This window comes from Somniosus microcephalus, chromosome 3 (genome assembly GCF_052327205.1).
Source record: "Somniosus microcephalus isolate GS21.2 chromosome 3, FLI_Smic_1.0, whole genome shotgun sequence".
NCBI classification, from domain to species: Eukaryota; Metazoa; Chordata; class Chondrichthyes; order Squaliformes; family Somniosidae; genus Somniosus; species Somniosus microcephalus.
In genome coordinates this window covers 313665661-313679348 of record NC_140989.1, presented here as the reverse complement: position 1 = coordinate 313679348, position 13688 = coordinate 313665661, and the positions used below count along the sequence as shown (strand labels likewise).

At 39.9% G+C, this 13688-nt stretch overlaps 1 protein-coding gene across 2 annotated transcripts in view; it reads right to left on the bottom strand.

Annotated features, from left to right (window-relative positions):
- Positions 1–2747: 2747 nt before the first annotated feature.
- Positions 2748–13688, bottom strand: part of armh1 (armadillo like helical domain containing 1) — a 64427-nt gene continuing 53486 nt past the window's right edge. The window contains exons 8-11 of one of the 2 annotated variants that reach the window (XM_085982983.1): positions 12755–12884; positions 4945–5022; positions 3703–3784; positions 3482–3585 (exon numbers count right to left, since the gene is read on the bottom strand). In XM_085982983.1, coding sequence (XP_085839109.1) covers positions 3566–3585; positions 3703–3784; positions 4945–5022; positions 12755–12884 — 310 coding nt within the window. In that variant the 3' untranslated portion in view covers positions 3482–3565. Of the gene's footprint in view, positions 3586–3702; positions 3785–4944; positions 5023–12754; positions 12885–13688 lie in introns of both variants that reach the window. The other variant, XM_085982982.1, reaches the window with a different exon arrangement.

Here is a 13688-nt window from a genome sequence, read left to right as displayed (position 1 = left end):
ACAATGTTCCACCAGTTCAAAGAGACTTCATACAAATTATTCTACAATTTCTTCCACTTTTTGACTGCTCTGGTGGAGCAGTCCTTTCACAAATTAGATTATGTTTTGGCACATCATAAGCAAATTTGATTTCATGGTTTCAGGTTTTTTTTGATCTGCAGACTCCAATTTATAACTTTATAAATGTGTTTTGCTTCTTGCTCCATTCTATAAACACACTAAGCACCCTATGTAACCAGGCTGGGTAGAGGAAATTAGAGTGGGAGGATGCTTGTGCAGCGTGTGACCATATAGACCACTTGGAAAAAATTGAGCAGCGCACAGCAGATCACTACAATTTTTGCCACTCTAGCAGGCATACTGTAACATACCCCCGACTTATCCAGGCACCGGAAATCAGTGTATTTAAGCAGCTTGATGGTCCTTTCCATAGGTTGACACTTGTGCACAGTTGTACCTTTCCTGTGCTTCGTTGTTAGTGACATGGAAAGGTGACACGGCTTAAGTGGGCATACCTTGTCCTCTATGATCCACTCACTACCTTGTCCCAACCTGCTTGAATGGTGAAAAACAGGTGTTGTGAGCGCTTGCACAATGCTCTGTTTTAACATGCAGGGTCCTTAGTTGGATCAACAATGTTTTTATATATAAACACAAAGACATTATGATAACGTGGCGTTTGAGCCATTTAATGCTTCCCTTTGACACTTGGTTCAAAGTACTACTCAACTGACTCTTGGGATCAGGCCAAGAACATCCTCCTTGATTGCATCACGGCAATAGTTTCAAGTGATACATTCACGCTCAACAAGTTTTGCATTCAAAATATTTGCATATTAAGGATACGTTGTCCCTTCAAAATGTTATTGTAGACCTTTGGCTCTCTAGCCATATCTTGGCTTTTAAATGAATACATAACTTCCATTTTGAATATAAGATAATTACGGATGAGTGCAGTGGGGAAAGAGTTAAACTGACATCGCTGGCAGTTTCACTGAATAGTGTAAGGAAGATGGGGACTACCATGAGAGACCACATCCATAAAGATGCGGTCAAAGATAGCTGACCTTTGGAGAGATATAAAACAATTAAATGGAGACAGGATGTCCAGCATTTCAACTGCCCGTAAGAACTTTATTACCTAGGTTACATTCCAAGGTATCTTTTAATTAGCATTCAGCAGTTTGAGTGATTGAGGAGGCAGCTTATACATGTTTATATTAAGATTCGTAACCAATCCATGAAGGTGCATGCAGGCCAAGATCCAATCAGGTGGCAGGAATGAATTTAACATGAGGTGGCTATGTTTATTGTAATGTATAAAAATGTAGTGTTTTCTATAACAATTTGGAAAGGTCTGGCTAAGACAGAGCAGACTTTCCCCACCGGTGCAATAAAGACAACTTGGCTATCGATCTAAAACCTTGTATCGAGTGTTGATTTAAAATACTCCACAACAATGAGTAAGACCATTTGGCCCAACTTAGCTCATCCATCCAGAATGACCCTAAGGTTTCCCCCCTTGCAGCATCCAATTGGTTATTAAATGATTCACCTCCACTACCCTTCAGGAGTCTCTTCCATGTATTGATCATTTTAAATGTGAAGAAAAACTTCCTGATATCAGTCCTAAATTTGCCTTTTACTGGTTTAAACCTGTGTACCATTGTCCTACTCTTGCAATTTAAGGTAATTTTCTGCATTTACCTTTTCCATATCGTTTTTAAAATCTTGTACAACTATAAAATCATGTCCCCGACATCTGTGTCTTGGCAACCAGAACTGGACACAGTACTCGAGGTGTGGTCTGACCAGAGCACTGCAGTTTGATCATGATTTATGTTCTAATGTTTAAGCTACAACATTTTAGTGGCTTTGTTGATTGCTGCTCTGCATTGATTGGACATTTTGTCTCCTGGACTTTTATCAACTTCACCTGTAGCCATTTCATAATTATTTATGGAGTAAATATCTTGCCCATATTTCCTTACAATGTGCAGTACTTAATGTTTGTATTAAATTTCATCTGTCATTGTTCTGCAAACTTGCATATTTTGTCCAGCTTATTCCTGTTATTTCTGAGCTGACTTCTCTGATTCCATTTCCCTCTCCTCCCCAGTTTGACATTATGATAACAATACAAATCTGACCAATTTCCATTGGGTTTCTGAAAGAAAGACTTGTATTTATGTCGAGCTTTTCACGACCTCCGGACGTCCCAAAGTGCTTTACAGCAAAAGAAGTACTTTTGAAGTGTAGTCACTGTTGTCTGTAATGTAGAAAACGTGGCAGCCAGTTTACACACAGCAAGGTGCCACAAACCGCAATGTGATATGACCATCTGATTTAATGATGTTGGTTGAGGGATAAATATTGGCCAGGACACAAGGGAGAACTCTCCTACTCTCGTGTCATGGGATTTTTTTACATCCACCTGAGATGGCCAATGGGGCCTCGGTTTAACATCTCATCCAAAAGACAGCACCTCTGACAGTGCAGGTCAGTTCAGATTTTGTGCTCAATTTTCTGGGGTGGCAGTTCAACCCACAACCTTCAGAAGTGAGAATGCTGCCAACTGAGCTACGGCCAACACCTAAATTACATCAGTGACTCCAAGTCACTGATGTAGTTTAGAAATAATAATGATTCCAACTTCTAACACCGATCCCTGGAAGAGACCATTCAGTACTTCCCTCCACCCTGCTGTAACTCAAGTACTCATTGTATGCTACCTTTCAGCCAATTTTGTATTCATAGCCAAGATTAACCCTGAATTTGCATGGATTTGTGATTAACTAATAGCCTTTTGGGTAGAACTTAAAGGGACCACTGGAGGCCAGTGACCAAAAGATAAGAAATATTTTTATTACTGGTGTTAATGTGGAGCCACAAGGAGCAGGAGTGCTCCTGGCTCTACAACAATGCCTCCCTCCCAGACCTGCATTGGTACGCTCCATTGGAATCTGCAGCTCGCCATTTTCCAGCGTGAAACCACTTTCTCAGCCATAGTTAATAAAAATTAGAAACCATTGATGAAATATTCATTTTTTTTGTTAGTGACATTCCTGCTCCGATTGCAGCGTTGAGTCAATATTCACCAAACAGTTGCACATTTATTTTATTTTTTAACAGGTTGAAATACAGGAACCATGGAAATGTTATGTGATGCCAGAAATTATATTTGTACATTTTATGTAATACATGTTCACACTATTACTAGAGAAGTACAAGTTTCATAAATAATTAATAGATATTGAATCCTGGTAATTCTGTCAGTGTACAGAGCTGGTATTAAACCCATGGTGAAAGTTCACATTCTTAAAAACAGCTCAACTGCTGCAGCATGGTAGCTAAAGGTGCAATCCATCAGTAATGGTTAGAATCCATTTCCACCATGTTTTAAGATGGGATGGGACAGAGCTTGAGCTAATCCAATCACTATTTTGTTCTTTGTACCTGAAGTCTATTTGAAAATGTAATTCATTCAGAAAAATTTTGCATTGATACTTTTAATCTGCTTAAAAATGGGCTCCATCTTGTCATGCTGCTACTGAAAACCTGGTGTTTATTCTGGTACTTCTTCAACTGTTGGGGCAAAACATAATAAATTATTACATTAATGCAATTGTTCAACTGCTGAAACGTGTATTTATTCTGCTTACTACATAGTATTTCTAAAGTGGAAAATTAACTCTGCCTTACGTCCTGGAATATTGACTTTGTTGCCAACTAAAACACCAGCTTGGATCAAGTCAATCTTCAAGTACAAATTCTCTGGATTTCTCTACATTGATATAAAGGATACATATATAAGTACAAGACTACAAAATGTATCATATTTCTCTTCTGCTCATGTCTACTTATTTCCTCTGCCCTATGAAGGTGGCTTTCTGTATTTCAAGAGTAGTTTAAAAATGTAAGTTGTATTTTTGGTATGTATTCAGTCTATGTATCTCTCCAGGGCTGTTGCAAATCTGTATTTGCCAACATAAATCCCACCACTGTGAAGAGGGATTGGTCCTGACATTTTTTTCTCCTTCCCTCACCTCCCCAAATGTTGTTCTGTCACATGACACAAAAACAGAAGCAAATGAGTGAACACAGGTGTAGGTTAGGATTCAAGTCTACTGATTTGGAATAAAACCAGTGTAGGTTTTTTTTTTCCAATTTCCCCCGCATATCAAAAGTCATCTCGCAGCTATTTAGGTTTCCTCATATGGGAATGCAATTCTGCAAAGAGAGAAATAGTGTGGGTGGGGTGGGGTGGGGCAAGTTGCCTGCAATTATCTGAACTCTTGAAAGTACAATGCCACTGCCAGCCCTCCAGTGCCTAGCACAAGTAACCATTCTTCATGTATAAGCCTAGACAATGAGTGTTCGCAGGTTATTCAACTTTTCAGTACATCACACCCAAGCCTGATACTAATTTACCCAATATTTTCATGCACGCCTTCCAGCAGGGGGTCACTGGAAATCTATTAGGCCCAAGAGTCCTGATGGATTCTTTTCCCTGCCCAGTCTAAGGCCACTGTTGAGGTCAGCTAACTGAACAGAGACGAGACTGAATGTGGGAGCTTCTATGGTCAGCGTGACAACAGATGATGGCTATACACTCTATTCAATCAAGGGAGTCAAACAAAATATCTTAAATGGGAGGGAAAATATAAAAAGGCACATGATCAAAAGTAAATAATTATTCACACTACCTACTCAAAGATTATATACATATAATCCAACAGAACATTTATTAAAAATGTGATTTCAAAACCATATTTTTTATGTAAAAACAAAGCATTGTCTACTGAATGGCAGTATATTATAATATTTATATATTTTAGAAAAAATACAACTATAAAATACTCAAAGAAAAGAAAGCATAACAAAAAATACAATTCTACTTGTTATTGCCTTAAGTTGCTATAACAAAGATAATTAAAGAATTACCATATACAATTCATAAAGTGTTTCTCCCATGGCTTTTCGGACATGTTCTTCTACAACTGGAAATGTACGAACCAGGTGCTGAAATGAAAGATGTATAGTTTTTAATTCTCTTTTTTTATACAAACATATCAGATATTATGAAATTATTTTTAGAACAGAGTGTAACAGCACAGCTCTATCATGCCTCAAAATGTGGACTTTTCTGTATTTTTCTATATGCCTTTAAGATAAAATGTGTTGTAAAATGGACTTCAGTTAGCTGTATTCTTAAAAGGGTTCCCTGTCTTGTGGCAGTACATGAATAGCATCTAGGAATATTTCTATTTCTATGGGATCTGACTGGGTGTAGCTGGTTTCCTGTTACATGATTTCACAAATTAATTGCATCAGAAATTCCTTGAAGTGAGAATGAATAGTGTATAACTGGGGGAAAGACAAAATTAATTATCATTCATTGCTGCAACCATCAAACAAGTATCATGCCAATTGAAATTCCAATATGCTTTGTTTTAGGCCTTGGTCAGGTAAACAGCTCAACAGACAGCCAAGGGGCAGCTGTTCACTCCCTATCCAATTGAATGACAGAAATAATTAATAGTGATTACCTGAGAAAAAATATCCCTTTGTTCTTTCTAGCAGCTGACCTCCACTTCAAGAAAGACAAATATATATCTGAGCAGCAGTCCTAGAATGTTCGGTTTCATTTGCCTGTCTGTTTCCCAATGTAGTAGTGGTGGGAGAGATTCCATGGAGTCAAGCAACCATGTTGCATTCATCATAAATTCAGCGAAAATGTTCTGAATTTAGATTTAGAGAATCGTAGGATTTTTTTTTAAAGATTGCAACAGTACAGAATAAGTATATTCTATTAAAAAGAGAAGGAAACTACTAGTGGTTTCAAGATACCATAGATAAATAAAGAGGTTAGAAACTAATTAAAATTGAAAAGAGACTTTAAGGACTATACAAATAATGAGAAAACTAAAGAGGAATATGAGAAATTAGAAAAGAGGCTAATGGAGTATGAGGGGAAAAAATCAAAAAACATCAATAGGCACAGTGAAGTAACAAATATACCAGTAAAAGGAGAATTGCTAAAAGAGGAGACGATCGTCAATTTGTCGATGATCAAAAAATGGCCATGGATTTTTTTTTTTAGTAAGTACTTCACATTTGTCTTTACTAAAGAAAGGTGTATAAGAGAGGAGGTGAATCCTGTAGTGGTTGAAAGTGAGATGAACGATATGATAGATAAAAAGAAAATTTTAGATAAGTTAGGCTAAAACAAGACAAAGCATCAGGACCCAACATCCTGGGAGATGAGCAAGAAAATTACTGAGACTGTAGAAATTATATTTCAGGGGTATATTGAGTGTGGATGTTTGCCAGAGGACTGGAGAGTGGCTAATGTAGTACCCATTTAAAAAAAAAAGGAGGCACAGCTAATCTGGGTAATTGCAGGCCAGTTACCTTAACATTTATGGTCTTTAAGAATGAAATTTACCCTGTATCTAGATAAAGGGAAAATAGAAGTAGTCAGTATGGATTTCAAAACGGATGATAGTGCTCGACAAACCTCATAGAATTCTTCGAGGAGGTAGACATGATCGATGGGCAAAATGCAATGTATATAGACTTTAGGTAAGCCTTTGACCAGCTTCCCCAAGTGAGATTATTAGAGATCAGAGTATGGAATTAGGGAGAGGCAGCAAGCATGGATTAAAAATTGGTTAGAAGGGAGAGTAGGAGTTGAGGACAGTTTTTCAAAGTGGTTGGAAGTGAGTAGTAGTGTCCCACACCCTTCAGTTCTGCAGCCACCTTTGCTCACAGTGTATGTCAATGATTTGGATATAGGCCTAGGGAGAGAGGTATCAACATTTGCAGATGATACCAAAATTGGAGATATAGTTAATTCTTTAGAAGACCAAAGGAGGCTGTAAAGGGATATTGATAAAATGAGGGAATGGATGAATAAAGCGGAAGATGGAATTCAATGTCAGTAAGTGTGAAATGATACATTTTATACTCGTAATGGAAGTAGGCTCAGTGCTGTGGAAGAGCAGAAGGATTTGGGGGTACAAGATCACAGGACATTAAAGGCAGCACCTCATTGTTAAGGATGTAAAAATAAGTTAATTGAATTCTAGGTGTTGTCAGAAGAGGTATAAAATATAAAAGAGGTAATGATGAACCAATGCTGAAACATCAGTGCAGTACTGGGATGTTAAATTAAGATCTTGTCTGCCCCCTCATGTGGAAGTAAAAGATCCCATGGCACTATTTGAAGCAGAGCAAGGTGTCCTGGCTAACATTTATCCCTCAACCAACATGACCAAAAATGGATTACCTGGTCATTTAGCTCATTGCTGTTTGTGAGACCTTACTGTGTGCAAATTGGCTGCCGCATTTCTCTACATTATAACGGTAACTACACTTCAAAAACCTTCATTGGGTATGAAATGCTCTGGAACGTCCTGAGGTTTTGAAAGGCGCTATATGCAATTTCTTTTTCTATAAAACTTTAAGACCTCAAATAGAATACTCTGTGCATTATTGGGCTCCACACAATAGAAAGGATATTGAGATCTTAGGATACAATGCAGATTCACCAGGATGCCATCTGGTATGAAGAAATACAAAGACTTGAAAAATTGGGATTTTTTCATTGGAACAACGCAGATTAAGGGGCAATATGATAGAAGTATTTAAAATTATGAAAGGATATGATGGCGTAGATAGAAGCAGATTGTTTCTAGTAGCAGAATGAGTGGCTGTGGATACAAGATTAAATGTAAGCAGTTTAGAACAGAGTCCAAGAAACATTTCTTTAGAGAGTTGTGAAGCTGTGAAATTCATTTCCAGGGTTAGTGGTGGAGGCAGAAGGTATGTAGGTAGTTGAAGGGATATGGGAACATGGTGGTTAAATGCTATCAGGAATATTTGTTCGCATGAAGAGTAAATGATAACATGGACAGGTTGGGGCGCATGGCATGTTTACATGTTGTAACTTCTGTGTATTTCTGATACAAGACTAGACTCATTTTGTTTTGGAGCGGCATTATGCACGTCAGATACTGTACTGCTGGTTACTTGCTGTATTACTTTGCATCTGCATAACCATATTCCTTGTAAATAAATGCAATAATGGCCCAGAATTTGCGGTCCAGATGATGGTGAACTGGCAGCGTTCGCCATCATTCCGCCTTTGAAACTGACCGCAACGTCGGGATTTGGAGCAGGCGGATGCGGAAACCCTGAAGTTGCGGTCTGGCATTCACTGCACCGACACATAGAAACATAGAAGATAGGAGCAGGAGTAGGCCATTCGGCCCCTCGAGCCTGTTCCGCCATTTAATGAGATCATGGCTGATCATCCAAATTCAGTACCCTGTCCCTGCTTTCTCCCCAAATCCCTTGAGCCCTTTAGCCTTAAGAAATATATCTAACTCCTTCTTGAATATATTTAATGAATTGGCCTCAACTGCCTTGTGTGGTAGAGAATTCCACAGGTTCACCACTCTCTGGGTGAAGAAATTCCTCCTCATCTCTGTCCTGAATGGCTTACCCCTTATATTTAGACTGTGACCCCTGATTCTGGACTCCCCTGCCATCGGGAACATCCTTCCTGCATCTAGTCTGTCTAGTCCTGTTAGAATTTTATACGTTTCAATGAGATCCCCTCTCATTCTTCTAAACTCTAGCGAATATAACCCCAATCGACCCAATCTCTCCTCATACGTCATTCCTGCCATCCCAGGTATCAGTCTGGTGAATCTTCGCTGCACTCCCTCCATGGCAAGAACATCCTTCCTCAGATAAGGCGACCAAAACTGCACACAGTACTCAAGGTGTGGTCTCACCAAGGCCCTGTACAACTGCAGCAAGTCACCCTTGCTCCTGTACTTGAATCCTCTCGCTATGAAGGCCAACATACCATTTGCCTTCTTAACCGCCTGCTGCACCTGCATGCTTACCTTCAGCGACTGGTGCACAAGGACACCCAGGTCTCATTGCACTTCCCCTTCTCCCAATCTATTGCCATTCAGATAATATTCTGCCTTCCTGTTTTTGCCACCAAAGTGGATAACCTTGCATTTATCCACATTATACTGCATCTGCCATGCATCTGCCCAATCACCCAACCTGTCCAAATCATACTGGAGTTTCTCTGCATCCTCCTCACAGCACACACGCCCACCCAGCTTTGTGTCGTCTGCAAACTTGGAGATATTACATCTAGTTCCCTCGTCTAGATCATTAATATATATTGTGAATAACTGGGGTCCTAGCACCGATCCCTGCGGTACCTACCTGCCTGCCACTTGGAAAAAGACCCGTTTATTCCAACTCTTTGCTTCCTGTCTGCCAACCAGTTCTCTATCCAAGTCAGTACCTTACCCCCAATCCCATGTGCTTTAACTTTGCACGCTAATCTCTTATGCGGGACCTTATCAAAAGCCTTCTGAAAGTCCAAATACACCACATCCACTGGTTCTCCCTTATCTATTCTACCAGTTACATCCTCAAAAAATTCCAGTAGATTAGTCAAGCATAATGTACCTTTTGTAAATCCATGTTGACTTTGTCCGATCCTGTCACTGTTTTCCAAGTGCTCTGCTGTTACATTTTTTACAATGGACTCCAGCATTTTCCCCACTACCAATGTCAGGCTTATCGGTCACAGGCTGCACTGTGGGCCCCCCACCTCCCACAGAGCCAGCAATCAGTGTAATCTCTTAAATCAGGGAAACTGATGAAAACTTCGGCTCTTCCGCAGTAATTACGCTGTTAAATTTCCCACTAAAAGCTATACTCATAAGGGATTGGGTGTAACTGGGGTTTTAACAGCGTATTGACTGCTAAACAAATGTTATGGGCCTCAAACTAATTTTAATTTTGTGCAGTGTGGAAATGTATCCATTTTAATAAAAATTAAACATTTTAAGAAGCTTTAAAAAAAATTAATTTTTTTAAAAGTTTGTTCATCTTTATTTCAGGTTTGCCTTTTCCCCATTTGAGAGCCCCAATCTTTGTTTTGCTCTCTCGAACATTTTTAACATTTTAGAATTTTAAAAGCTTACTCATTTCCTTGTTTACTGTGTCTGAGAATTCTGCATTTGGATTGGCTGCTTAGACAGTTTGTTGATGTCACAGCATCTCGCACTAGAGGATCCCCACTATATTCCGTTGATTTGAATGTCGGAAAACCCAAACTTCGACACTGAGATCACGAGATCTTTGTGCAAAGCTTACTTCGGGGCCAGTGGCGAATGCCTTTGCTTTGCCACTGACATCAAATTCCGGGCCTTTAGTTTTAGTCTGAATGTCAAAGTCTGGCAGAGTAGTGTTTTTAGCTTTTTGGAATGGATAAGACTGTGCAGTGGGCACTCTAATTTTCTCTCCTTCCTACAGGGAATCATCATACGTCTGTTTTGCCCTTTATCAACGTTGGACACTGATTGAGAACAGAGTCACAGGGCTAAACGTTCATCTAAACCCTTGATGGGCAGAATACGCCAATTCCACTGTGCTACAATGCTTTTGATTAAGCAGTGTTCCAGACCCCTGACATTTTCTTTCTGCTCAAGACTTAGGCCCTGATATTCCTGGGGTTGCGTAAGGGCGTATGTCAGCAATGACACTTTCTTAGGGCCAGCAATAACTGATGTAGCCAATGTACGCTGGGGTTCTGCTGGAGAATTGTCAGCTTAAATTCCATTCTTTTCAGGGTGAATTGAAGAATCACCTGCCATCTCAGTGGCAGCCATATGCAAATGACCGCGCTGAAGAAATGACGTCACCCGTCCAAAATTCCATGACATCCGCCTTCCCACCCACCCATGAGGATGTGTGCCACTGTTTAAAAGGCACAATTTGCGAGGACCCATTCATCAAGGCAGAAGTACTTGATTAAAGGAGCACTTCGCAACTGAGATTGCTTGTGGACGCTTTTGTTCATATCCTGGGCTCACTGCAGGTATTGCAAAACTGTTTTTAAAACACTTATGCTCAGGAAGCCTTCCCTAAATTCTGCATTACCCTTGGAAAGCAATGCATCTCAAGCCAATTACTGAGCTAGGATCTGAGGGTTGCACAATGGGATTCCTAATGGGAACTGAGCGTTGCATGTTTTATAGAGGAGCAGCAGGAGGCTGTAAGGGAAGCCAGATTAATCAGGCAGCACCAGAGAAGAGCCAGACCATCCCAGCAATGCCCATCCAGCAGAATGTTTATACCCAGGGGTACTTTCCAAGACTTTTCCCAGGAGCTTTATCTCCGGAAGCTGTGCTTTAGTCATGAAGCTTTGGAGGAAGTCTGTTCATTGCTGCAGCCAGATCGGCAACTGAGGTCCACAGCACGTACAACCCTCACTGTGGCACAGAAAGTAACCACAGCTCTCAATTTTTATGCCACAGGCACCTTCCAGGGAGCCACAGGGGATTTTTGCCATATCAGCCAATTTGCTGTGTACAACTCTATATAAGACATCACCCATACCCGATTTGCCAAGACAGCTCAATTTATATCATTTGACAATGCTCCCACACGCAGGTCATCAACTTTTTCAGAATTGCTGCATGCCCCAGGATTGTTAGGACTATTGATTGGCACCCATGTAGCGCTGTGTGCCCCAAATATATTTATATGGACCACAACGGCTTCCATTCCCTAAATGTGCAGCTCATTTGTGATGACAGGTAGAGCTTCTTGTACCTGAATTCGTGGCATGCTGGACGCTGTCGTGATGCTTTTATTTACTGGTTTCCAAATTTGTTTTTTTCTTTAATTTTCTCCCCTTTGCTGCCAATTCTTGACTGTATGGATATTGGCAGCCTTTGGGTACCACAATCTTTAAACGTGTGAGCCCAGACAGTCAGTGCCAACAGGAAGCAGCACAGCTGAGCCTGATTCTATCCTCGTCCTCATCCATGTTGATGCACTTTCCAGAGTCCCAGAAGAGATATGCTGCTTTCCTTCACTAAAAGCGAACTAGTCCACAGCTTCATGGTCACTTTTACTGATACCATTTTTTAAAGATATTTTTAAACTGAGTTCAAATTCTTAAACTGCCATGGTGGGATTTGAACTCGCGCTCACTGGATTATTAGTCCAGGCCTCTGGATTACTGATCCAGTAACATAACTCCTACACTACTGTACCTGATATGATAATGAATATTTTGACTGAATTGGTTCAATTTCATAATAATTGTAATGGACCTTTGAGAAACTAAGAACTTGCATTTCGATAGCAGCTTTCAAGACCTCAGGCATTCCAAAGTGCATCACAGCCAATGAAGTACTTTTGAAGTGTAGTCACTGTTGTAATGTAGGGAAACGCGACAGCCAATTTGCACACAGAAAGGTCACTTAGGAGCCATCTTGGGAACATGCTTGTATTCAAATGAAAATTTTAATATTTCCATCATCAAAATTAACAAATCTATGTTTTAGCATTTTCTAATCGGTACTTTGAAAATACACAAAAAGAAACATTTTGGCCTAGCTTCTAACTGATTTTTTTCTTCACCTTTAATTACTGTACTGTGCATCGAATAACATTTTTATCATGAATGAATATAATCACTGTACAGTTACTGGAACATGGGTTCACCTGTCCTTTGCAGTCATCCTCTGAGATGTAAGGAGTGATTACGCAGATTTCGCACTGCTGGCAGGGAACATCGTCCACCGGCAGCACGTATTGGGAAATCATGGGCTCATTTCTCCTAATTTCCCAACTGCTGACAAGTGAAGCTCCCTGCTAGCAGCACAGACTTGGAAAAATACTCCCACAAAGATATGCTTACTTCCAATGCCAAACTAGCCTGTCTTTGGCTGTCAGCGTGATCCAGGTTTCCCATAGCAATCATGAGACAATGCACCACTCTGAGCTGCAGCAATTCCTCAGCTACCTCAGCAGATTCTTGAATGATCATACTGTGAAAGGTATGGGGTAATAAAACAGATATAAGGCAATTACAAATTCTACAATTAGAATGAATTAATAATACTTTGTTTTATTTCTCCCACCAAAAAAATTAAATTCTCATCTGGATGTCAGTGCTGGGAAATATAACACTTTTGTGACTGTTGGCATCAAGCATCCTAGGTCAGATATAACAGTAGCCAGATGCAATGCAGAGCACTCTTTATTGTGTCAATATGTACCTTACACACACACTCAAAAGAACATTTTCTAGTGTAGTGGTGTGAATTTTTCCTGTCCACACTATCCATTCTAATTGATACTGAAATGTTTGTATCAATTATTGAAAGTTTGGTGCCCTCCCAAAGTAAAAACTAAGCTGAAGTTCCCCAAACCAATCTCATATAAGATCTTAGAGCCAGGAGGGTTGACCATGCCCCCAGTCCACAGCTTCTTCTGATTAAAGAACGATGTAGCTCAGCCTGATGGCATGTTACTGCCCATTGTTTCAGCATGTGAAGGGTGTGTGATGTGATGGCTCTAAAGAGAGAAAGGAAGATTTAAAAAGATGATAAATTATGGAACTGTGAGGCAGATTGTGTCTATTTTATAAATTGCTCAGGTAACTGATTTCTTTGTCAACAATATTGAATGTGCATACTGTAACCTCCCCACACAATGCTCTAGCCTGAACTGTGACCTTCATTTACCAGTATGTTAAAACGTTTTTAAGGGCCGAGTCTGTGCTTCCAATAGGAAATACATTAAAAATGGATGGAATATGTGGACTGTGCGTCCATGAATTTTCACCATGT